Genomic DNA, 24,953 nt, shown 5'->3' on the forward strand with positions numbered 1-24,953 from the left:
CACAAAAAAAGCCTCTGGACCTTTACATAACATGCAATTTACATTTAAAAGAGAGATTTGTTTAAAAACCTTTTAAAGGCAAGGTTCCCCAACTGGCAGCCCGCAGGCCGAATTTGGTCCGAGGGTGATTTTATTTGGCCCATTAGTATTGATTTATTTGTATTTGTTGTTTGACATAAGACTGTACAAACACCAGAAAATCAGCTCCAAGTAACATCCAAGTGATTTTACTTTTGGAAATCTGTTCCAAAGTATTCCCACCCATAAGCAAGGTTTGAAAATACTGTATTATGTTTTAGTCAAATATGTGACTCGTTTCAAGAAACTAGGCGTATGTTGCACGTCACTATTTCACAGGAGGCATTTGAATGTATATATTTAATTTGTTATTAAAATGTGTTTTTTGGCAGAAATGCCTCTGGGACATGTGAACTTTCATGTGCCATAATACCATCTGTAAATAGGAATACATTTGTTAAATTACAGAACACAGGAACCTTCCCACTAGTCATGATTGGTTGAGACAATGGATGGGCTGGACATGCCGAGAAATTAGTTTGGATTGGTCTGACATGTGTAGCATGCTTCTGTCTATAACATGACCTGCTCAGTATGTGTAGGTAAACCTTTCTACCAAGTTTTTAAAAAAGAAATATCATCAAGAACTGCAAAAGTGTTGTTAATGCTCTCCACTTTCTTGAGGACAATAGTGCCATGCTGACTCCGACTCTGAAAATGAGTCAGATGATGAGGAAATCCCTGATTTAGTGTTATCACGAAATACGTTTTTCCACTTTTGAAATCGGTGGAATGCCCAGTGGAAGAAGAGTATGATAGCTAAGGAGATGAGGCAAATTCTGCCGTTTGATTGCAAATATGTGGCGGGATTAGAAAAGAGAAGTTGTATAAAACACCTGTCTGCGGATTACATCTTAAAATTAAGGGCAACCATGGCATCTGTGACAGACAGCGAGAAGCGTTTATCCATGTAAGAGGGTCTAGCTAGCTACATTTTCAGTTATTACACATTTCTAAAGTTGCTTTCATTGCAAGTTAAAGTGTACTGTTAGCTAGCTAGCTAATGTTAGCTGTATGATCTGTGTATCTCAGGAAGCCATTTGCATAGCTAGTTATAGCCTAATGTTAGCTAGCTAGTTAACATTGAACCTAGTTGATTAGCTTTAGCTACCTGCAGATTCATGCATGGTGGCTAGCTATGACAATCAGTTTGTATTGTTAGTAGTATATGGGTTGGGATTATTGCCACATTCAAAACAACTGGGAACTCAGAACTCTTTGACTTCTGCCTTCAGTGTGTTAAAGACAACTGAGAACTTTTTTTTACCATCATCTAACTCGTATTTCCAACTCGGGAACTTTGGCCTCTTTCTAGAGCCCTAACTTTCCGACCTGAAGATCACTGAGGTCATGATTTGACCTCGTATTTTTCCAAGTTCCCAGTCGTCTTGAAAGCACCATTAGGTTAATTGGTTGCTAGCTAACTACATGTCTAAACAAGACTCCAATTAGTCAGATAATTACATTTACATTTACATTTAAGTCATTTGGCAGACGCTCTTATCCAGAGCGACTTACATGACCCATCAAGTTAGCCAGTGGTGATTACAATCATATTTTGAACTAGATAGTGTATTTTGGCTACTACTATCAACACTTTGTCTTTAAATTTTTGGTTATTTACTACACTCTTACTCTGTTTAGCACATGGCCTCACATGTGAATCCTTAAAGAGATCGGTGGTGCTAAGGCTTAATTAAGAGGGTGTGAACAATGCTGAATGGGTGCAAACAAAGAAGAGCTCTCCATTAGGTGCACCAAAACATTCAAGTCTATCTACTTTCCCATTGTTCCTCAACTGTAGTGTATGATATACAATATTCTAGCTCCGAGTGTACTTTTATCTAATATTAAAAAAAAACACCATTTCAAATTTTGCTACATAGGACCGAATCGAGCCGGTCGGTCACATATTGTATCTCGCAGTACAAAGAAACCCTCATCTGAAAACAAGGCTGAAAGAATTGAATGAAGAAACCCGGTGCGAGACAAAATCAAGACTTGAGCACGGTCACAGGGGAGTAGAAAGGCAATGTTTCACCATAAGAGGCAATGTCCCACAGCTGCATTCATCCACCTATGAATGTGTAACAGTCCCTACAGAGAGGGAGAGGGATACTATTCCTGTCGTCACACACACACACCCTGATACTCATGCTAGGCGTTGCATACATACAAGCGTGTGCATGCACGCACACACACACACACACACACACACAAACACGGGAAAGATAGATAGCTCTCTACCCATCAAAAACCAGAGGGGCTTAGAAAAGCACATAGTTTTGCCTTTAACTCCCACACAGAGATGTTGAGACCATCTCCAATGGCAAATTTCCATTCTGAACCATTACGAGACACGTCATTTGAATGGTGAGAGATGGCATGTTATGGAGCTGAAATCCTGGGATGCGCGGTCTGGGGAGCGTCAAGTCTGCAATGAAAGGTATTCAAAAATGTGTGAATTAGCGTGTCTGTACGCATCTTCAGTTGTCTATTGTGGAATACCCGTTTCTGGCTTACCTGTACCGTTGGCAGTTGGAGGCGTTTCTCTGGGTCTCTGTGATGGGGAATCTTCCGGTCTAGGAACAGGAGAGAAAAGGCATTGCTGGTAGGTAGAGCATTAGTCATGGCTTCAGAAAAACACATTCACTTATTGAGACATAATTTTGTCAGACAAAATGACAGGGGCAAAATAATTATTGCTTATTGGTAGCCTGGCTCTGCTTCTTGAGAAATTCCCACTGCCAACTCTAGGGAGAGGCTCCATTTTTAACAAGGACTGACAAATACAACAGACACGCTAACACAAGGACGCCAGCAGTGGCGCATGTGCGCACATGCCCCTTACCCCATTTTGAGAACATCCAAGTTCAGTTTCTGTTCCAAGTCCAACCTCTTCGATCTCTCCTTCTCCAAATCCTGTTTCAGAGTGTCTATGTTTGTTTCTTCCCGAAGTTTTCTCAACTCTTCCTCTGATAAATAAAGCAATAAAAGCCCATCAATGTCTCAGCCAATATACATATTCCTAACAGTTACCCTGCTCCTGGAGAGTCACTGTCAAAGGCACCTGGACAAACTGGTTAAGTCTTTAACCAGTCACTGACATTGTCCAAGTAGCACATCTGATGACTGGTAGAATCAGATGCTGTGCCTGGTTGGAACTAAAATAAGAATCTGCTGCGCTCCAGGACCAGGGTTGCCTACGCCTGTTCTATGGGAACAGATATTTTTGCCCACAACTACCTTTTGCCCCCAAATCATTGAGCTTTTAATTGACTGAGCAGAGAGAAGGGGTGAAAAGAAGACTAACTAAGACCCGTAAAAGTTTCTCTCGTTAATGCAACTGTTTTAGGTAATTAAAAATGAATGTAGCACAGAGTTCTGGCAGAGAACACCTCAACCTACTTCATCACTGTAATTGAACTAAGACCTTATAAAAGATAGACATTTCATTTTTCACAAGGGATGTTCCCCCATGACACAGAATAACAGATACAGAAAAGATCTCAAGAAGACTCTTCCTCAATGTCCTTCCTTAATCCACAAGAGAAAGAAAGCCTATCCCATTCAAATAATATCAAGTCAAACACAATAAGAGGGAGGTAGACAGGGAGGTAGACAGGCAACACGGTATCAACTACGTTCATTTCAACTGTCCAGGGTCGGTTTCTGGATAGCGATGGAAAACCTGGACAAACTAGTGTTTTAACAATGCTTCTTCCGAGTGTTTTAACAATGCATCTCCCGAGTGTTTTAACAATGCATCTTTCCTACAACGGCCAAAGATGTAACCCACGTTTCCCAAAACACCCCCCATGGAGAATGTTCGCTAAACGCATTGAGGCATGTCGATACTGAGGATCGCAGAAAAGGCAAAGCTCCTCTCGGATCAGATTTATCCATTCAAATCTTACCTTAACATTAGAATTATTCCACAAATACTGACGACGGATCAACTCCTAGATAGATATTATCACCTATGTTCGCAAATACTGATGCAGCTTATTCTATTGCTTACCCTATAACAATGCAATAAATCAAGATTTGGTAAATCATTGCGCACGTTAGGCTACACATCATGAAATATATTGAGACAAATTACAGACGGTAGCCTACAAGTAGAAAAATAGAACGCAATTGACTGAAACTGAGCAAGTTTAGGAGACTAAACTGCTTGGAGTAACCCTGGATGGTAAACTGTCATGGTCAAAACATATTGATACAACAGTAGCTAGGATAGAGAGAACTCTTGTCTATAATAAAGCACTGCTCTGCATTCTTAACAGCACTATCAACAAGGCAGGTCCTACAGGCTCTAGTTTTGACGCACCAGCACTACTGTTTGGCCGTGCAGTCAAGGGACATTAATAGTATGCAGTCAATCTCTCCTGGCTCAAAAGTGGAGGAGAGATGGACTTCATCACCATTTGTGAGAGGTATTGACATGTTGAATGCGCCGAGCTACTGGCACACAGCTCAGACACCCATGCATACCCCACAAGACGTGCCACCAGAGGTCTCTTCACAGTCCCCAAGTCCAGAACAGACTATGGGAGGCGCACAGTACCACATAGAGCCATGACTTACACGGAACTCTATTCCACATCAAGTAACTCATGCCAGCAGTAAAAAAAATGTTGTTGTTTTTAAAACAGATACAAATACACCTTATGTAACAGCCGGGACTGTGAAGCGACACATACATAGACACATACATACAAACACACGCACTATACACACATGTACATATGGATTTTGTGTCATAGATAGGTGGTAGTAAAGTAGAGGCCTGAGGGCACACACTTACTACATTGTAAAATCTGTTATACATTTTAAAAACATTACAATACATTCTGCCTTCATTTTGCTGGAAAAAGGCCTACTGTATTTTAATGTAGTCATCTCAGGTTTTAATTGAAAGCATATTTTTTTCCGCTGGGTTGTATCAATTGCAAAGACATTGATAACTTTGTCGTCAACTTTGTCCTGAAGTTACCGGCGGTCACAGAGAGCGGTTGTACCTCCCAGGTTCTCCGTATTTGAAGGCCAGCTTCTCGCTCTCTCCGACTTCCTCGCTTCTTCTTTCCCACAGTGCCTCGTTTTGGCTAGCTGCCAAACACAAGACAACAATTTATGTTAGCATCTCCAATGCGCTGTTGAGGTCGCTCTCGTCTTTTATCGTATTCAAGTAAATCTTTCAGCGCCAGTATCATGGGACACCTATGGTAAGGGAGGTGCTGTGTATCTTTATCACTGGCTAACACTTAGCTAATGGATATGTTGCTAGGCTAGGGAAAGGAATGCCGGGGTAAACAGAGGTATTTTACTCCTGTTACACAAGCTGTTTGAATTAGATATCCAATTCCATGATGCAATGCTTAATAGGTTGAATACCTGTAAACTTTCAATAGTGTTCTGTGTGAGGTTCACGTCATACTCAAAGCTAGCTATATCCTCACACATCCTAGGTAGATGGGGAAGGGGGGCGGGGGAGATCATATAACCATGACCAACTGTCCCAGAGTCAGTGTCTAAGAGTGGGTATAAAATAAAATAAAAAGTGAGCCAAAGGACTAATGCCATCCAGGACATGCAGCATCTCCTCACACTAATACTTTCCCTAAGAAAACCGAACGCCCTGTGCAATGACTCACAACAAGGAAACAGCGAGTGGAATGACGTCTACAGGCTGGCCTGGACATTCCTGAGGTATCGCTATGTAACCTCATCCAGGCATTTCACAATGTAAAACAGGAGGTGGTGTGACCCATGTGACTTGACCTTGTTTTGGCCTGGAGCCAGAGACTAGCAGAGTAAACTGGAAACAGTCCAAAACTGCTTCTGCCTCGTTTTGGCACAACCACCCCATCCTCTGATCTCTAAAGACAGATGCTGGCACTCAAATACAGGGCACCTGGGAGGTACAACTGCTTTAGTACCTACCAACTGTTAGCTCAAGTGAAGATTAAACGCATTTTAGATATAGCCTTATTGGACAATGAAAACACTCGCTGTTGTATAAACATACCCATTTCTCTGGGGTAAAGCTGTTACATAAAATGTACAACAGAACCTGGACTACTTTAACAGTGTTTACACAAACAAACATAGGCATAATTAATGCCTAGTAAAATACATCATACTACTGCTACCAATCTCTCATTCTACGCCGCCATTGTCGTTAAAAGTGTAGCCCTGATTACACGTGCCCAGGCATGTGAACAGACGAGGTTGGAATTGGAGACTATAAAAAAAATACGTTGTGGTTTCTAGCCAGCATAGATTAATAGTTGCCAAGAGCAAGGGAGAGGCCACGCTGAATGTTTCTGAAGTAACTACTGCTGTGAAATTAACTGTTTGAGACCTCTTATCCTTTGTTCTCTGTACCAGCGGATCAGACCAGAGACACCCAATGGTCCTTCAATACCTGGCTGCCTTTCTCTTCGGAGTGTGGGGAAGCATCTGTGACATCGACTATCTGTAGAAATGGATTTTATTTGCTGGCACAATAAGAAGGTCCTCGTCTGACTTTTGCATGTCCTCCGCACTCATAGTGGACGATTACCTCGCTTCACGTTATTTACAATCGTGAAGTGTTTCAAGTTGCATTAGTCATATGTACAGGGTACACATGGTATACACCTTCCAAAATGCTTACTTGCAGGTTCCTTCGACAATGCAAAAGCAATTAGATTTTATAAAAGATAATACAAACAAAGTCCTTGGATCAGTATAATCTTTTTTTGTTCGTTGCATAAGTTTAATACAGGAAGGTATAATTTAGAGTACAAAATGTTCACATGTATCAGGGAAGAGGGGATTGGGGGGCAAATGTTTAAATCGTTTGCGCATGCACGCGTGTGTAAGTGGGTGCATGTGTGCTAAGGTGCAGAGAGTCAGTGCAGGTGGTAAGTGTGGAGGCCTCTAGGATTTAAACATCAAGAGAGCAAGCAAGGGGGGGAAAACACATAAAAATACACATTCCTCTTCCTGTCGCAGGTTGTGTGAAAGGACCGACCGTGAGAGTGAAATCCAAGCTATTTAGGGGAAATGGTCAACCCTTACAGCACTATTAAATCTGTCAATTGTATCCAACTCAAAAGGGTGGTAAATGCCTTGGTCTGTGCCATTGTAGAGGCTGATGATATCACAACATGGACTGTCTGCTAGACTAATGTATTGATCGCGGGGCAGATTGGCCTCAATTAATGAGCATTGCAGTGTGTGCTTTGCATGTGTGTGTTAAACACAATGGCTGTGGTCGGTGTTTTTAAATGTAACTGGTAATTCCTGGTAGCGATTGCGTTTACTGTAGGGCATGTCCCCGTGTGTGTGTGTGTGTTTTTAACCATTCTCTGATCAGCATAGGGGTAATCTCTTGGGCCTGCTGACACACTAATTGAAATTAAAGGCTGGGTCACTTTGATAAACAAGGTTTGCCAACACAGTGCAATGCAACACTTCCTGAACACGTCCCGGAGCTGCAGGTCTTACTGACTCAAAGCAGAATTTTAAAAAAAGGACTTACCACCTCCCTGAAGGCTCATGATAAAACATTCTCCCAGCCCTTACAAGTTATAGACCAGGATTCAAATCAAGGCAGACAAACAACATTTGCATTGCAAATGCACAATGCTCTCCCCGTCATTGTCATTGGATTATCAACTTCAATACCAACTGTGACAACACGGAAATCTGGAATCTCTCTTTTTTCTTCTTCTCACTAGAGTCACTACACGTGTGCTTTAGCAGAGCAGCAAAAGTACATTTGGAGATTGTGATCATTCCCATAGTACCCTTTGGTGCTAGACAGAGGTCAATAGGCTGTGCAATGAGACACACACTGCTGCCACACACATCCTGCATCCAAGATGAAGGACTGATGTGAAATGTATTGACACATGCCCGAGTAGGATGACAATAACGGCACAAACGTAAGCATCATTTAGTAGTGATATAGTCACTCACAGATACTATGTACGATCACTGACCTAGATGGGGTAATAGGAGGCTAACACTTAACGTTGCCAGAGGGTTAAAGGAGCCAGTAATTCTGCAGCCAGGAGAACCCCGAAAGGGAGAAAAACACAATTTACACAAATTCCAATGACTTTACCAACTAAGGGGGCTTTCACACTCAAAAACATTTCTTCCCACTCTAGTGCGTTTACCCCCTTTAGTTTGTCCATTTGAACTGGTGGGAACACTCTATCCGCACTCGGGAACGCACCAAACGAAGCACATATTCATGGCATGTCGCAGTTAGAGCAGGTATTGAGCCGTTTCCCTCCCGCATGTGGTCGGAAGAGAAAGCTGAAGTAATACGATTGGGACACAAAGTGATGCTCCATGATATTATAGATGGATTTAAAGTGCGCATTGTTGCCCAATAAACAAAATGACTTACATGAACATGTTGTTTCGTTTAGGCATTTTTAGTTCATTTGACAATTTGAAACCAACCTTACCAAACGACAAAAATACAATGTAACAAATAAAACAAACTGATTCGAACTCGAGCTCAGAAATACAGCACCAGTCAAATGTTTGGACACACCACTCATTCAAGGGTTTTTCTTTATTTTGACTATTTTCTACATTGAAGACATCAAAACTATGAAATAACACAATATGGAATCATGTAGCAACCAAAAAAAGAAAAGTGTTTAACAATCAAAATATATTTTAGATTATTCAAAGTAGCCACCCTTTGCCTTGACAGCTTTACACACTTTTGGCATTCTCTCAACCAGCTTCATGAGGAATGCTTTTCCAACAGTCTTGAAGGAATTCCCACATATACTGAGCACTTGTTGGCTGCTTTTCCTTTACTTGCCGGTTCAACTCATCCTAAACCATTTCAATTGGGTTGAGGTCGGGTGATTGTGGAGGCCAGGTCATCTGATGTAGCACTCCATCACTCTCATTCCTTATCAAATAGCCCTTACACAGCCTGGAGGTGTTTTGTGGGTCATTGTCCTGTTGAATAACAGATGATAGTCCCACTAAACGCAAAATAGAAGGGATGGCGTATCACTGCAGAATGCTGTGGTAGCCATGCTGGTTAAGTGTGCCTTGAATTATAAATAAATCACGACAGTGTCACCAGAAAAGCATCCCCACACCATCACACCTCCAGGTTTCACGGTGGGAACCACACATGCGGAGATCATCCGTTCACCTACTCTGCGTCTCACAAAGACATGACGGTTAGAACCGAACATTTCTAATTTGGACTCCAGATCAAAAGGACAGATTTCCACCAGTCTCATGTCCATTGCTTATGTTTCTTGGCCCAAGAAAGCCTTCTTATCCTTTAGTAGTGGTTTCTTTGCAACAATTCGACCATGAAGGCCTGATTCACGCAGTGTCCTCTGAACAGTTGATGTTGAGATGTCTTTTATTTGAACTCTGTGAAGTATTTATTTGGGCTGCAATCTGAGGCTGGTAACTCTAATGAACTTATCCTCTGCAGCAGAGGTAACTCTGGGTCTTCCTTTCCTGTGGCAGTCCTCATGAGAGCCAGTTTCATCGTAGCACTTGATGGTTTTTGCGACTGCACTTGAAGAAACGTTCAAAGTTCTTGAGATTTTCCGGATTGACTGACCTTCATGTCTCTTTGCTTATTTGAGCTGTTCATGCCATAATACGGACTGGGTCTTTTACCAAATAGGGCTATCATCTGTATACTACCCCTACCTTGTCACAACACAACTGATTGGCTTAAAGGCATTAAGGAAAGAAATTCCACAAATTAACAAGGCACACCTGTTAATTCAAATGCATTCCAGGTGACTACCTCATGAAGCTGGCTGAGAGAATGCCAAGAGTGTGCAAAGCTGTCATCAAGGCAAAGGGTGGCTACTTTAAATAATCTAAAATATATTTTTATTTGTTACACACTTCTTTTGTTGCTACATGATTCCCGTATGTGTTATTTCATAGTTTTGATGAAATAAAGAAAGTGTGTCCAAACTTTTGACTGTATGTGTGAAAATGCACCAACAGACACCTGGACAGGAAAGACAGATATCCAAAGCTGCTGTGAAGATTGGCAATCAAACAACAAAACGTGATGATATCCCTTTTTGCAAATCAAAGACTTCCGGCTAGAGGTCTGACAAACTATCACCTAGGTTGAAAAATAAAGTGCAGTACTCACGTAGGAAGTGCTTTTCCAGTAAGGCAATTTCCAGGTGGCCTTTCAAGTCGTTGAGTCGATCTGTCTCAGCCCTCTGGTAGTCCTGGATGGCTGCGGCAGGCATCGTAAGTGTCCCTGGACCAGCCTGGATGTGGGCAAACACAAAAATGCAGGGGCGATGCAGGGGTGAGTAAAGAAGAACAACCTCCTTGCCGATGTGAGCTACCATAGTCTCTGGTTCAAAACACCTGCACACAGAACCTCAAAATTCGGCACACAAAACACCCAAACAAACAAATGGAGGCAAGCTGACTGCAGAAGACTTAATTTCACCCTAGAGTTTCTCCCTGCACCCTCCAGCCTGGCTCAAAAACAGCAGTATAATCCTGTATGCCTAGTATCATGACCCAAAACACTGATAGAGGAACAAAGATTTTGACAAAGAGAGAGAAACAAAGGAGATTGAGATGGTGAGAGTGCACAAGAGGAAAGATTGAGAAAGTGAGTGTGAGAGAGAGAGAGAGAGAGGACTGCCACAGTGAGATAGCCACTAGTGCCAACTTGTACGACACTACTCAGACAACAGAGCTGGGAGAGGCAAAGCCAATTTCATTTCACATCCTCTCAGCAGGCGGAGAGACCGCTCGTGTCAGAAGGGGAGAAGTCAGTGCAATAGCAGATTGCAATAGTGCCGCTTGTAAAATGATGAGAATAATAGAAGGACATTGACATTATTCAGTCTGTCTACAAACAGGCTCTCAAAGTGCTTGATAGGAAGCCCAATAGCCATCATCATTGTCACATCCTTAGAAAGCATAAGCTCTTGAGTTGGGAAAATCTTGTGCAATACACCGACGCATGTCTTGTATTCAAGATCCTTAATGGCCTGGCTCCCCCTCCACTCAATATTTTTGTTAAACAGAAAACCCAGACATATGGCAGCAGATCCACAAGGTCTGCCATGAGAGGTGACTGTATAGTTCCCCTAAGGAAAAGCACCTTTAGTAAATCTGCATTCTCTGTGAGAGCTTCCCATGTCTGGAATACACTGCCATCAGACACACATAACTGCACCACATATCACACTTTCACAAAATGCTTGAAGACATGGCTAAAGGTCAATCAGATTTGTGAACATGGTCCCTAGCTGTGTGTTGCCGCTTTCCATGTTGTCTGTTGTCTGTAGCTTGTGAGGTGTGGAAACACTTTGTTGCTTTTATGAATTTTGTCTTGCTGTATGCTACTGTATGCTATGTTGCTCTGTCTGTATGCTACGTCTTGCTTGTCCTATGTTGCTATGTCTTGCTTGTTCTATGTTGCTATTGTCTATATTGTAATAACTTTAATAACTTGCCCAGGGACTGCGGTTGAAAATTAGCCGGCTGGCTAAAACCGGCACTTTTACTGAAACGTTGATTAATGTGCACTGTCCCTGTAAAAATAAACTCAAACTCAAACTCAAACTCAAACTCAAACTCAAACTCAAACTCAAACTCAAACTCAAACTCAAACTCAAACTCAAACTCTGTCCCTCTTTGCGCCATTTCACCGGAGAAGCAGTGACGCGTTTCACTAGGTCTACTAGCTGACAAATGTAATGTACCTCAATGTATTCCATCCGTGCAATTTAGACCTCAACGTTAATTAGATATAAAAGAGCTGAAGTGCATCAAAAGTGGTAAGTAATGACAGCCAGGCCTGCTAGGCGGGTAAATACATCTGGAACGGCTATTTGACACGAGTTCATAAATCGATTAAAACATAATGACAAAGGTGTCAAGATTATGATAAATAACCAGAGTGAGAAGAACCACACTGTTCCTGTTTCCATGAGAACAAGCCCAAGAGGCAAACAAAATGTGTCACTGTACAGTACTGAACTGGCTGAAGCCCAGTTTCCCAGAACCAAGACGTGTGTGATTAGACATTACAGGGGCTGTGTTGAAGCCCTAATTCCACTGCACATAGGCGTTCCAGGTCAAAGTTTGTTTGAGACACAGCCACCCTAAAAAGATCAACATCTCCAACTGTCTTCTCTTATTTAGACTCGACGTGCAAGTTGGGTCTTGATATTTAGGAACCAGATAGGCTAGCTGAGCATTCGCACCAGTGCCAAGTTCACGTCTTTTGTGTGCATCTGTCAACAACTTTGAGCTTTTTTTGGACACTTCATAAAGAACGCAATCAATTTGACCCAGTGTGGAATGATATCAAATAACTCATAACTTTGATCGGTGTTAAATGGGGAAAACATGCATTCAACTCTTTCCTCTGAGTAGATCTTCAAAGATCAAGCAGTTTGATCAACCTCTCTCCACAAAAATATGAACATCAACGCACCAGAATATGCAGTCAAATGAAATGGTAAGATGAAAAATATAGTTGTTCTTCTAATGTGTTCAGGGATGTTGAGTTGGCGGTAGGCCTTGGCACATGTATAGTTTGACTAAGCTCTGCCTGCAGTGATGCAGACAGTGGTTGTTAAGTCTTTCTCTCCATCCTCGCTTGAGTGAACTACATCAACAGGATGGGGGTTGAATAAACATGAAAGCCATGTATCAAAGGGGGGACATTTTGGCTAAACCCCTTAACAAAGTGATCTGGAAGATTCCAAACTAAGTTAGGAGGCAAATATCTGTTTTGTTTCAGTGAGAATTTGTGAAGTGAAAGTGTCTGAAGAGATGCCATTTCTGTGGTTCTATTAATACTGATATTCACTTACAGGGTCTTGCAGTTCTTCAGTGTCTTTCATTTCAAGTGAGGGCCGAGGCTTCATCAGAATCTCTTCGCTACATTCAGTGTCAGATGTGTTGGGCGAGTCGCCCAGATCCAGAAACACATCTGTCCGCTGGCCCCGGAACCGGATTTTGTCCAACCGCTTAAGCATGTTAAACACAGTCGTCTTTATCTTAACATGGCGTATGGCATCCCTGTAGGGACAAAAAGGAAGAAAGACACAGGTGGTTAGAATAAAATATTGTACCGTCAACTCACTGACCAGGATGTGTCTCCATAAGGCATTGTATTGTCATTGTTAGGTTCTAATTATCAGAGTAAATACTCAGACACTATGAAAGCTCAAACCAAGTTTATTCTTCCCAGAGGATCGAACAGCTGAACAGACAAAGACATGGTTCCACCCGTGGTAGTATACATAACCCACTTTGGGTGCAGTCTCCTCCTTATCGCTAAACATTGCATCATTATTGCTAGGCAGGGAGCTAAGTAAGCGGTTCCTCCCCTTATCAGTACAGCCACATGTGACCGTTTCCCTGCACTCAGCCCCCCCCCCCCAGCTTCATTATGGCACCCCTCATGTCGCTTTTATAACTAATGATTAATAAATAGTTAAAAGCTCAGAAATCCTAACATCATCATCATTAATAAAAATTTCAGGAAATGATAAATCTATATGAATATGACCAATTCTAAATGCCAATGTAAAGATTCCTGTGCAGCAATATAATACTTACATGTGCAATCCACATAACATTGCATTCTAGCACAGGCATGAGGAGGGAGGTATGAACTGCATAGTCATCCACATACAGTCATTCAATTCTGCAAGAGTAATGGGCACACAGCATGATTTCATCCCCAACAATTTCCTACAGGAAATAAAACCCTCTACTCAAAATCAGTAATGAGACACTTACCGTAGAAATAAACCTGACTCCCATCACTTCTCCACATGATTAGACAATTCTAAAACGATGACAAAATAGCCAAATGGTGGTCCGGAAGAATGTCTATTTCTTCTACCTTAACTTTGATCCCTTTTTCATCTAGAATCTATTTTTCAAAGTATTATTCTTTTCCCAAAACTTAACTTGCTATACATGTTGCACCAGCAAAGTAGGGCCAGAGCGGTGTGAGAACAATGTGACTGAGGCGGTGTGGGTGAGTTGGGCAATGATTTTAGGGCTGGGTCGTTCCAGCATTATCTCTTTACTCTATGTAGGTCAGACAGAGCGCTGGACCCTTTAGCCTCTGCCCAGAGAGCGAGATTGAAAGAGAGTAGAAAAGAGAAAAAGGTTGAAGGAGAAAGAGAGATGTGGTACATGGCCAACTTGCATCATTAATTAGGAGACTAGGCACCCTTTATAAGACGAGAGGTTTAATTTAGGAGGGTCATTCTTATTCATTTGAGTCACATTTTGACCGCACTCTTTTTGATTTGAACAAAACTTTCCATACATATTTGCCCCTGGTTAAATATACTTTTTGGACCTGAATGCAAAAACATTCAGGAGATAGAGGTGCCGAAAGTTCACCCATTTTGCATATCCCACAATACAATGAGACATCCATGTCTGCGTCACTGGAAAAGATAAATGGTTGAGTTTGATATAATTGAGTTTGATATAAGCTTACAAAAAAGGTTGACAAACTATTTGATAATGTCAACAAAACAATTTTACTTTTTTTCAACTTGATTGGATTCCACCTGTGGTAAATTAAATTGATTGGAAATGATTTGGAAAGGCACACCCCCCATCTACAGTATATAATGTCCCACAGTTGACAGTGCATGGCAGTTTTCAAATGCACTGTATGTGTAACACATGTTCATGTTTTTAAATGTATGTAAATTGGAGTCTCCTGCCTGTAATGTCTTTTTCGTTGTGTGTCTGACCGCAGTAAGACTAGCTGTTGCCATTGGCGTCGGCTAACGGGGATCCTAATAAATCTAATCCAAATCCCAAAGGTTCTCAACTATAAGCACAGCTTACTGGTGGGACCATGTGAAATACAATCCCGACGCTCTGTTTTATCGTTTAATAATCATTGCTTGCGAAAAGGGTTTCCAAACATATGGATCTTATCTTTCATATCAGCAAGAATCTTTCAAAACAAAAAGATACACTTGCTGTAGCAGGTTTGCACAGATCCATACGGCTGTGTGACTCCAGCCGACAAAATACACTTCCACTACACTTTTTTCCCTAGTACACTTACACACAGGTGTAGCACGTCTTCTGTAAACAAGCGGCCAAGGACTAGAGAGTGTATTTTTACCTGGAGTTCTTCCCTTATTCTAGGCTACTACTTAAACTACTTTTAGTCTTGAACTATTTGGTTGTTTACTATACTATCTTACTCCCTCTGTTTAGCACATGGCCTCTCAAGCGAATCATTAAAAAGAGACAGGCGGGGCTAAAGCTTAAGAGGGTGTGATCAATGTTGAATAGGTCTAGACAAAGTAGCACTCCAGTAGGTGTACCAAAACATTCAAGTTTATCAACTTTCAAAGCAGAATTATTTTCCCATGACATACCATTTTGTAGCTCTGTCTCTACTTTTATCCAACATAAAAAAAATTGCGACTCCTGTGGTAGGCCGGGCACATGCACGCTGACATGGTCACCAGGTGTACGGTGTTTTCTCCGACACATTGGTGTGGCTGGCTTCTGGGTTAAGCAAGCATTGTGTCAAGAAGCAGTGTGGCTTGGCGGAGTCGTGTTTTCAGAGGACGCACAGCTCTCGACCTTTGCCTCTCCCGAGTCCATACGGGAGTTGCAGCAATGGGACAGGACTAACTACAAATTGGATACCACAAAATTGGAGAGGAAAATGTGTAAAAAAAATGTTTATAACAAAACCACATACAAAAGAAACTGACAAAGAGTGGCTACTTTGAAGAACCTCAAATATAACATATTTTGATTTGTTAAACACTTTTTTGGTTACTACATGATTCCATGTGTTAGTTCATAGTTTTGTTGTCTTCACTATTATACAAATCAGAAAATAGTAAAAAATAAAGAAACACCCTGGATTGAGTAGGTGTCCAAACTTTTGACTGGTATTATATGTATATATCAGTATATAAACACTTTTTCCCTTAAAAGTTATGGGGTCCAAAAGGCACCACATCAAGATAATGTGTAATGTGATGTAGCATGTCAGAGGAAGATGTGTGTAGCTCACGTTAGCTAGCTCCCTTGCTAACAACAGCTAACTGTAGTACATTAGCATTAGGGTCAATACAGGACAGGATCTTGGATAGTAGCTTCCAAGCTTATCATAGGATGTAGCCAGCTTGCTTTCAATGATGTTTCAACTCAAACTGGCTAGCCAACGTTAGCTAGCTAGCCAACTTGTTTCAACTCTGACAAAAAAATATAACCCGGATTTGCAAGTTAAGTAGATAGCTAGCATTTCGGATTCTTCTTCTAACCCAAAACAACATGCCTGTTCTCATAAATGTTTGTGTATTTTCTAAGGCAAAAACGAATTAAGGATGGTCCTTGTCAACTATCAACTAAAAATACAGCTATGGCAGCAAATATCAACATGTGTCAGCAAGCAATGTACACAGCTGTTTGCATAGTCACGGCATCAGCGTCACCGGCCTGAAACAATTCCGTAGTTACAGTCTCTCTATTAGCATATAAATTGTTTCCAAACTAGAGAAAGTTATTTTTCCTCGCTATATGTTTATTGGGTGATACTTTATTCCATTCACAGGCCAAGTATAGAACCTGGTGGATTTATTGTTCGGCAGCATCGTGGGAACCCTGATAACATATCAAGAGCTGTTACAGAAGGCTGAGGAAGTGGCCAGAAACCAGTCCTGCTTCAGAGTAATGGAGGACACTTGAATCAGGTTGGGCACATTTGATCTAGTCAATATACTATCTATCCTGGAATTCACCTAAACACCATTGATAATGTAATCAGTGCTATATGTCTTGTATGTTGTAAGGTGTCCCCTTCCACTGTCTGTGCCAATGGACTACTCCTGGGTCCGAGTGAGTAATGCCAACCAATCAGTAACACACTGGCATGTGTCCCTTGTGAATTAGCATCTCTGATTGACTATGTTCAACCGTGTATTTACTTGTGGCTTCCATAACGGTATGGTGGCAGTCTCTCACTCTCTCCCTCTGTGCTATAGGAGCTGGGTTGGATACAGGAGCCAAAGTCAGGTTCCTTCATGACCAGTATCTGTGACAAGGGGCCTGGAGCTGATCTATGCTACCATGCCCATCAGGCATTGGGAAACACCTCAGAAGGGACAAAAGGTGATTGCTAATAAGACAGTACACATCACAAGTGTTTAATAATATCACCTTTTTGATATGTGTTACTCATCAACCCTTCCTTGTTTTTCAACAGATGGGCAGAAGAGATGCTTTTGAAATGGAGTCCTGAAACAGGTTGATACTGATGTCTGAATTGGGAGAGACCTTACACTCAGCATTAAAATTATACAAGACATCTATTACTTTTTATTGTCTTTTGTTATTATTGAGTCGAATGGTACTATCAAACATGTCAGGGTACTTATTTCTTACACATGACACTGTACCGGAAGGTATAATATTTGCACATTGTTATATTAGCAGAATATGGTTTATTCTACATGAAACTGTTACAACTTGAAAGTTATCAAAACACTGTTTAGAATATCTGCATAAGTTCAGCAATTACACTCTTCTCATATTAGTCTGTCGGCTACGGACCTATTCAAAGCTTCCTTCTGGCGGAAGCTTTGAATTAGAGAGCCTACGGAGTGGTATTAGAAGAGGGTCATCCTCTTGCATCTCACATCTGCCTGTATTTATTGAACTCTGCCTGCTGGACCCATGGTTTGAGGCAAATTCAGTCATATCCAGGATAGAGTGTCATGCATTCCAGCCCGCTTGCCACCTGACCGCAACGGTCCCTAACCTGTAATACATTATATAGATGGAAGGGACTTCATCAACCACTGGAGACTTGAAGACAGAATCTCACTCAGAGAGCTGTGCATATCAGTGTGTGGTTAAGGCCTCAGCATGCTTCAGTTTGGCTTGTGCCTAGCCGAACTCGGCGAGCCGAAAGGAAGGAGTGTGCTTACAAGACCTTCGCTTGAAAAATTAGAAAAAAGCAACCATAGTACTGTTTGTCCATTTTGAGACGCCGTAGCTAGTATACACTTCCTCAAAAGTCCGAATTAATCTAACTCAAGAAATCGGTCATTCATTTTGACATTTTTGCGGATCAGATCTTAGTCTCGCAATTTTACATCGAACTAAGATATTTGGTGCAGTATTTCACCAAGAACTGAATTAGCTTTCCATTTTGAGATGGCGAATCAGTCTGGGGAGAGGAGAAGTCCTCAACTTCAAAACTTAATTCTCTCCATAGCTAAGCTAGCTTACCTCACTATACTCACTACTGGTCTTGTTTGTTGTGATTGAATGCCAAAGACACACCCAAGAAACAACCACATCAAACCACACCCTCAAGACAAGTCTCGTTTGACTTTTGTCATAGCTGCAAGGATTTCTAAATGAGCATTGATGAAAAACTAGGCCAAATCAGGAAGTGCAATCGTCCTTTAACAAAACTCCCCCAGCCAGAAGATAACTTTAGCATCTATTCATGAAGTTAAGAATGGACTAAGGTTAACCATTAATATTTTCTGAGTTAAGGGGTTTGACATATGCAGCTAAGCCCTACCGATTGAGAGAAAATCATGAGCAGAAAGGTGTGATGGCTGTGTCTGTGCACAAAGGCAAAGTAAACAGAGCAATGAGAAGACTAAAATCCTCTAAGCCTATAGGGTAAATCCATTTGAATTCAGTCAATTTTTGACAGCAGCCCTTTTGATTTGAATGATATTTGCCCATTGTAGAAGTACTCAGAAAGTAACTTTTTGGACCTGAATGCCATACCCCACCATACCATCACTGGAAAAAGATAAAGGGTTGAGTTTGATATCATTTAAAAGCTGGAAAAAAAAGTTTAATAAGACAAATTGTAATTTTCTAAACTTTTAACAGCAATTATCAAAAAATGCTTCTACTCCAATTTTTTCCATATGTTGTAGCTTAGACCCCATTTTACATAATCTAAGGTTTTGTGTTGTGTCCACTCTTGAATGCATGGTGGGTGTCATGTTTTGACTGATAAATGTACTAAAATTGGAAGAAGAGAAAGAAATTGACATTTCCACTTTCAAATGCTACCACCAACGGGGTTAGGTGTCCACACATCAGAAAATGTTGACTTGAATGGAAATATCCATTTTAAATTACTGTCAAACTCAATAGGAAACCAACTGAAATCATAGAAATATGGATAATAGAATAGACATGACCATTTAAGTTGACGCTCAATGGTGGGTGTGGTAAAAATGTCAATACAAATGTCAATGGTATACCAGCTAAATTGCAGTGGTCTGAAGGGATAGGTCCATTCTATGAATTATATTTATACGATTGAAATGAAACCCACCCTGTACTCAAGAGCATGTTGTGTCTCAAATAATGACGGGCACAACACAAAAACCTCAGATGATGTGAAATAGGGTCTACGCTACAACATACAGTGCTTTCGGAAAGTATTCAGACCACTTGACATTTTCCACATTTTGTTACCACCTTATTCTAAAATGGATTACATTTTTAAAACTCCTCAATCTTTACGCAGTACCCCATAACGACAAAGCGAAAACATGATTTTAGAAATCTTTTACATGTATAACAAAAAACGAAATATCTTATTTACATAAGTATTCAGACCCTTTGCTTAGACTCAAAATTGGGCTCAAGTGCATCCTGTTTCCATTGATCATCCTTGAGTTGTTTCTAAAACTTGATTGGAGTTCACCTGTGGTATATTCAATTAAATTGAACATGATTTGGAAAGGCATACACCTTGTCTATATAAGGTCCCATAGTTGAAAGTGCATGTCAGAGCAAAAACCGAGCCACGAGGTCGAAGGAATTGTCTGTAGAGCTCTGAGACAGGATTGTGTTGAGGCACTGATCTGGGGAAGGGTACCAAAGATGCCTGCAGCATTGAAGGTCTCCAAGAACATAGTGGCCACCATCAGTCTTAAAAATGGAAGAAGTTTGGAACCAACAAAACTCTTCCTAGAGTTGGCAGTCTGGCCAAACTGAGAAATCATTGACCCGATGGTCACTGAAAGAGGTCCAGAGTTCCTCTGTGGAGATGGATGAACCTTCCAGAAGGACAACCATCTCTGCAGCACTCCACCAATCAGGCCTTTATGGTATCATGGCCAGAAGGAACTCTTTCACCTGAATGCCAAGTGTCACTTCTGGAGGAAACCTGGCACCATCCCTACGGTGAAGCACGGTGGCCATAGTATCTTTCCGAATTAACTGTATGTGAATATGAAAATACGTGTGTTTAGATAATTTGATGTTAAAGGTTTAAAAAAAATGTATTAAAATATTTTTTTAGAGAAATAATACAATTGTTTGAGAACACTAAGCTTTTAAATAATAAGCAATCAACCATTTATCTTTTACAGTGATGAAGACATGAATGTTGCATGGTATGGTGGGGTATGAAAAATGGGTCAACTTTGAGCCCCTTTACACACTGAATGATTTGGCATTCTGGTGCAAAAAGTACATTTCCGACTGCTTCTTCCATGAGCAAATGTGTATGGAAAGTTGCTTAAATCAAAATGAATGTGACAAAAAGTGGTTGAATTCAAATGGATTTACCCTATTTTCAGTCCTGGCAACAAGTTGCTGATCAGGAGGAAAGGGAGCATAGTGCAACTTTTTTTTAGTCTCTCACAAATCCAATGACTTTATCATGGAAGATGTAAAGGGTAAAGGTCTTATGTGACATAGTGTTGTCACATTACCAAAATGTTTACAAACCCGGTGTTTGGTATCACGATTTTCAATACTATCACGATACCACGGGAAAAAAGGCATATTAACCAAAATCACAGAATGGCACTTGAGCCAGAGAGAAACTCTGCTCTGTTGAATCATTGGGAATATTTTGAGTTCAATATCATTCAATTTTACACATCAACATGTTTCAGTGACAGCCATGTATGCATTAATGAATAAAGCATATAATCAATTTGACTTTGGTAACAGTGATCATTTATTTTAATGGTACATTTCTATTGGGTAAATCAAGCCCAGGCCTATTCATAATACAGTTAAATGCATATTCAAAATTTTATTTTACCTTTATTAAACTAGGCAAGTCAGTTAAGAACAAATTCTTATTTTCAATGACGGCCTAGTAACAGTCAGTTAACTGCCTGTTCAGGGGCAGAACGACCTTGTCAGCTCGGGGATTTGAACTTGCAACCTTCCGGTTACTAGTCCAACACTCTAACCACTAGGCTCCCCTGCCAATAGGTGTGTGTGTGTGTGTGTGCATGCATTGAGTTATTGAGCTTGTTTTATTGTACTGATCAACAACATCTAAATAAATAAAAAATAGCTTATTTTTCAAAAGTGCCCACTATCTCTAACCAGTAATGTGGTCATTCACGAGGTGGCCTGTGGAAGCCCTATTCACAGACACAGTCAGTTCGCTGAGGCAATAGATCATCTTTGGGAGAGACGTGAGAGAGACCGATTAAGTGAACGAATAAAGTTTAGGCGGCAATCAGATTTGAAATCAGCATATTTTGCGTTACAATGTACAAAGTTAGTGAATTGATGGTATTTTTTTTTCTTATAGTGGGTTGTGCCAAGATGGAGGCGCGTAGGGTTCAAAACTGCACCCCTTTAAGTGATCTAGTGTAAATGTATACCATTGGGTGCAACACACTAAGAACCACTCCCTGAACAGGAGATCAATAAACTTATAAATATTAATGACAGAGAGGCAGTATGGTACATGTTGTTTGGTCCTTTAGGTTGTACTGTCTTTGTTAATGGTCATTATGTGTTTTTAAATGGGCCAACAGACTGAATTATGTAGCTGCTGGGCAGATTTCATCGCCACATATCACTGCAAAATTAAATGTAAAAATCCGAACGTTCAAGTGCAAGACGTTTGGATGAGGGTTTGTAGAAACACATGTATAAACATCATTTCGTTATACGATGTTGCGCCGTCACCAGCTAATCTTGATTGAAGAACATTGTTACAGTGTAACGTTTGATTGTTGAAATATTGTAAAGCAGACAAAAGTAGCCAGTTTTAGTCGTAGTAGTGGCTAACACAAAAGTAAACGGAGGCAATGGTACATATAATACATTAACAGTAGGTTATGCTAGGCTAAATTATATAATTATATCAAACTTTAAATGTAATCAGGGGAAGACACGTTGTGAAAATATCATGTTCTCTATGAGAGCCTGATATCGAATTAAACCAATATATTTTGGTGCCACGAGAAATTGCACAGGACTGCGCCTGTTGAACTTCGAACTGAGGTTAAATAAATAAGAACCGGTCAGAAAGTTTCTTACCCATTACGAAATCAGCAACAAAGTTCCATTAACGCTGTTGTTAGTCCGTCGGTCGCCCTTTCTCACCTGTCAGTGTTTCATAGACCAGTGTGCTGTGGACAACAATAGCGGAATCGGCGGTTCGCCTTCAAATTAAAAGTCACCCATTGAAACTGATGCAAACCGATGCAATTTGACTAGATGATGCCAAACAAGGTTGGACTGTTGTTATATAAATTCAGCAAAAGAAAACAATTAGTTAATTTGACACAAAGTAAACATCAATTGTAATCCCAGCTAGCACCAGGACTCTAGCCAAACTCGTTTGAGTGAAGCCATGCTTGTCTGAGAGTCAACTACATGGCCGTTTATGTAAAAAATGTATACTTTAGATTAATATTGTAGAGGGGAGTGGAAAGGGGCATTTTCACCTCTCCGAAAACGTAGGCCTATGGGAGGTGTCCCAATCCGGATTCTCGAGTGTAGCCCGTGAAGATCTCCCACACGGCATGAACCCGAGGGGGGCGCCAAACCTGGACAGAAAGATCACGTCAGTGACTCAACCCACTCAAGTGACTCAACCCACTCAAGTGACGCACCCCTCCTAGGGACCGAATGGAAGAGCACGAGTAAGCCAGTGACTCAGCCTCCATAATAGGTTTAGAGGCAGAGAATCCCAGTGGAGAGAGGGGAACCGGCCAGGCAGAGACAGCAAGCGTGGTTCATCGCTTCAGTGCCTTTGCATTCACCTTCACACATGGGTAGGCAGACCATTCCATAAAAATTGAGATCTACAGAAGAAAGCCCTGCCTCCAGCTGTTTGCTTAGAAATTCTAGGAACAATAAGGAGGCCTGCGTCTTGTGACCGTAGTGAACGTGTAGGTATGTATGGCAGGACCAAATCGGAAAGATAGGTAGGAGCAAGCCCATGTAATGTGTAGGTTAGCAGTAAAACCTTGAAATCAGCCCTTGCCTTTAAAGGAAGCCAGTGTAGAGAGGCTAGCACTGGAGTAATATGATCAAATTTTGGGGTTCTAGTCAAGATTCTAGCAGCTGTGTTTACCACTAACTGAAGTCTATTTAGTGCTTTATCCGGTAGCCGGAAAGTAGAGCATTGCAGTAGTCTAATCTTGAAGTGACAAAAGCATGAATTAACTTTTCTGCATCAATTTTGGACCGAAATTTTCAGATTTTTGCAATGTAAAAAAAGGCTGTCCCTGTAACAGTCTTGATATGGTCAGGGTCCAGAGTAACGCAGAGGTCCTTCACAGTTTTATTTGAGACGACTGTACAACCAACAAGATGAATTGTTCAGATCCAACAGAAAATATTTTTGTTTCTTGGGTCTAACATCTCTGTTTTGTCCGAGCTTAAAAGTAAAACATTTACCGCAATCCACTTCCTTATGTCTGAAAAAGTCTTCCAGGTAGGGCAGTTTTGGGACTTCACCATGTTTCATTAAAATGTACAGCTGTGTTTTGTCCGCATAGCAGTGAAAGTTAACATTATGTTTCCGAATGACATCACCAAGAGATAAAATATAGAGTGAAAACAATAGTGGTCCTAAAACGGAACCTTGAGGAACACTGAAACTTACAGTTGATTTGTCAGAGGACAAACCATCCACAGAGACATACTGATATCTTTCCGACAGATAAGATCTAAACCAGGCCAGAACTTGTCCTTGTAGACCAATTTCGGTTTCCAATCTCTCCAAAAGAATGTGGTGATCAATGGAGTCAAAGCAGCACTAAGGTCTCGGAGCACGAGGACAGATGCAGAGCCTTGGTCTGACACCATTAAAAGGTATAATTTACCACCTTCACGAGTGCAGTCTCAGTGCTATGATGGGGTCTAAGCGTTTCGTATACACTGTTTTTCTTCAGGAAGGCAGTGAGTTGTTGTGCAACAGATTTTTCAACAAAAAAATTGAGTGGAATGGGAGATTCGATATAGGCCGATAGTTTTTTTTTCTTGGTCAAGGTTTGTCTTTTTCAGGAGAGGCTTTATTACTGCCACTTTTAGTGAATTTGGTACACATCTGGTGGATAGGGAGACATTTATTATGTTCAACATAGGAGCGCCAAGCAAAGGAAGCAGCTCTTTCAGTAGTTTCGTTGGAATAGGGTTCAGTATGCAGGTTGAAGGTTTGGAGGCCATTACTATTTTCAAAAGATATTGAATTGTGTAAAAAGATATTTAATTAAAAACCTTGAGTGTCTCCCTTGATGCTAGGTCCTGGTAGTGTTGTGCAGACCCAGGACAACTGAGCTTTGGAGAAATACGCAGATTTAAAGAGGAGTCCGTAATTTGCTTTCTAATGATCATGATCTTTTCTTCAAAGAAGTTCATGGATTTATCACTGCTGAAGTGAAAACCAACCTCTCTTGGGGAATGCTGCTTTTTAGTTAGCTTTGCGACAGTATCAAAATACATGTTAGATTGTTTTTATTCTCCTCAATTAAGTTGGAAAAATAGGATGATTGAGCAGCAGTGTGGGCTCTTCGATACTGCACGGTACTGTCTTTCCAAGCCAATCGGAAGACTTCCAGTTT

The 24,953-nt window shown here is 40.9% G+C and overlaps 1 protein-coding gene and 1 long non-coding RNA gene across 4 annotated transcripts in view; one reads left to right on the forward strand and one right to left on the reverse strand.

Annotated features, from left to right (window-relative positions):
* LOC135509574 (GRAM domain-containing protein 4-like) overlaps window positions 1-22,525 on the reverse strand; it is a 43,279-nt gene extending 20,754 nt beyond the window's left edge. Inside the window, exons 1-5 of one of the 3 annotated variants that reach the window (XR_010450949.1) lie at window positions 22,420-22,525; window positions 12,945-13,152; window positions 10,244-10,367; window positions 2,930-3,053; window positions 2,602-2,660 (exon numbers count right to left, since the gene is read on the reverse strand). Coding sequence is in view for 2 of the 3 variants with exons in the window: in XM_064930339.1 (XP_064786411.1) it covers window positions 2,602-2,660; window positions 2,930-3,053; window positions 10,244-10,367; window positions 12,945-13,109 (472 nt within the window). In the remaining variant the exon portion in view is untranslated. Of the gene's footprint in view, window positions 1-2,601; window positions 2,661-2,929; window positions 3,054-10,243; window positions 10,368-12,944; window positions 13,153-13,306; window positions 13,424-22,419 lie in introns of those variants that run through there. The other 2 variants (XM_064930339.1, XM_064930340.1) reach the window with 2 other exon arrangements.
* On the forward strand, window positions 11,750-16,826 carry LOC135509575 (uncharacterized). Its single transcript, XR_010450950.1, has 3 exons — window positions 11,750-11,900; window positions 12,502-12,586; window positions 16,694-16,826. It is a non-coding gene; the product is annotated as an uncharacterized LOC135509575 (long non-coding RNA).
* Window positions 22,526-24,953: the final 2,428 nt, after the last annotated feature.

Source organism: Oncorhynchus masou, chromosome 22 (genome assembly GCF_036934945.1).
Source record: "Oncorhynchus masou masou isolate Uvic2021 chromosome 22, UVic_Omas_1.1, whole genome shotgun sequence".
In the NCBI taxonomy this organism is placed as follows: Eukaryota; Metazoa; Chordata; class Actinopteri; order Salmoniformes; family Salmonidae; genus Oncorhynchus; species Oncorhynchus masou.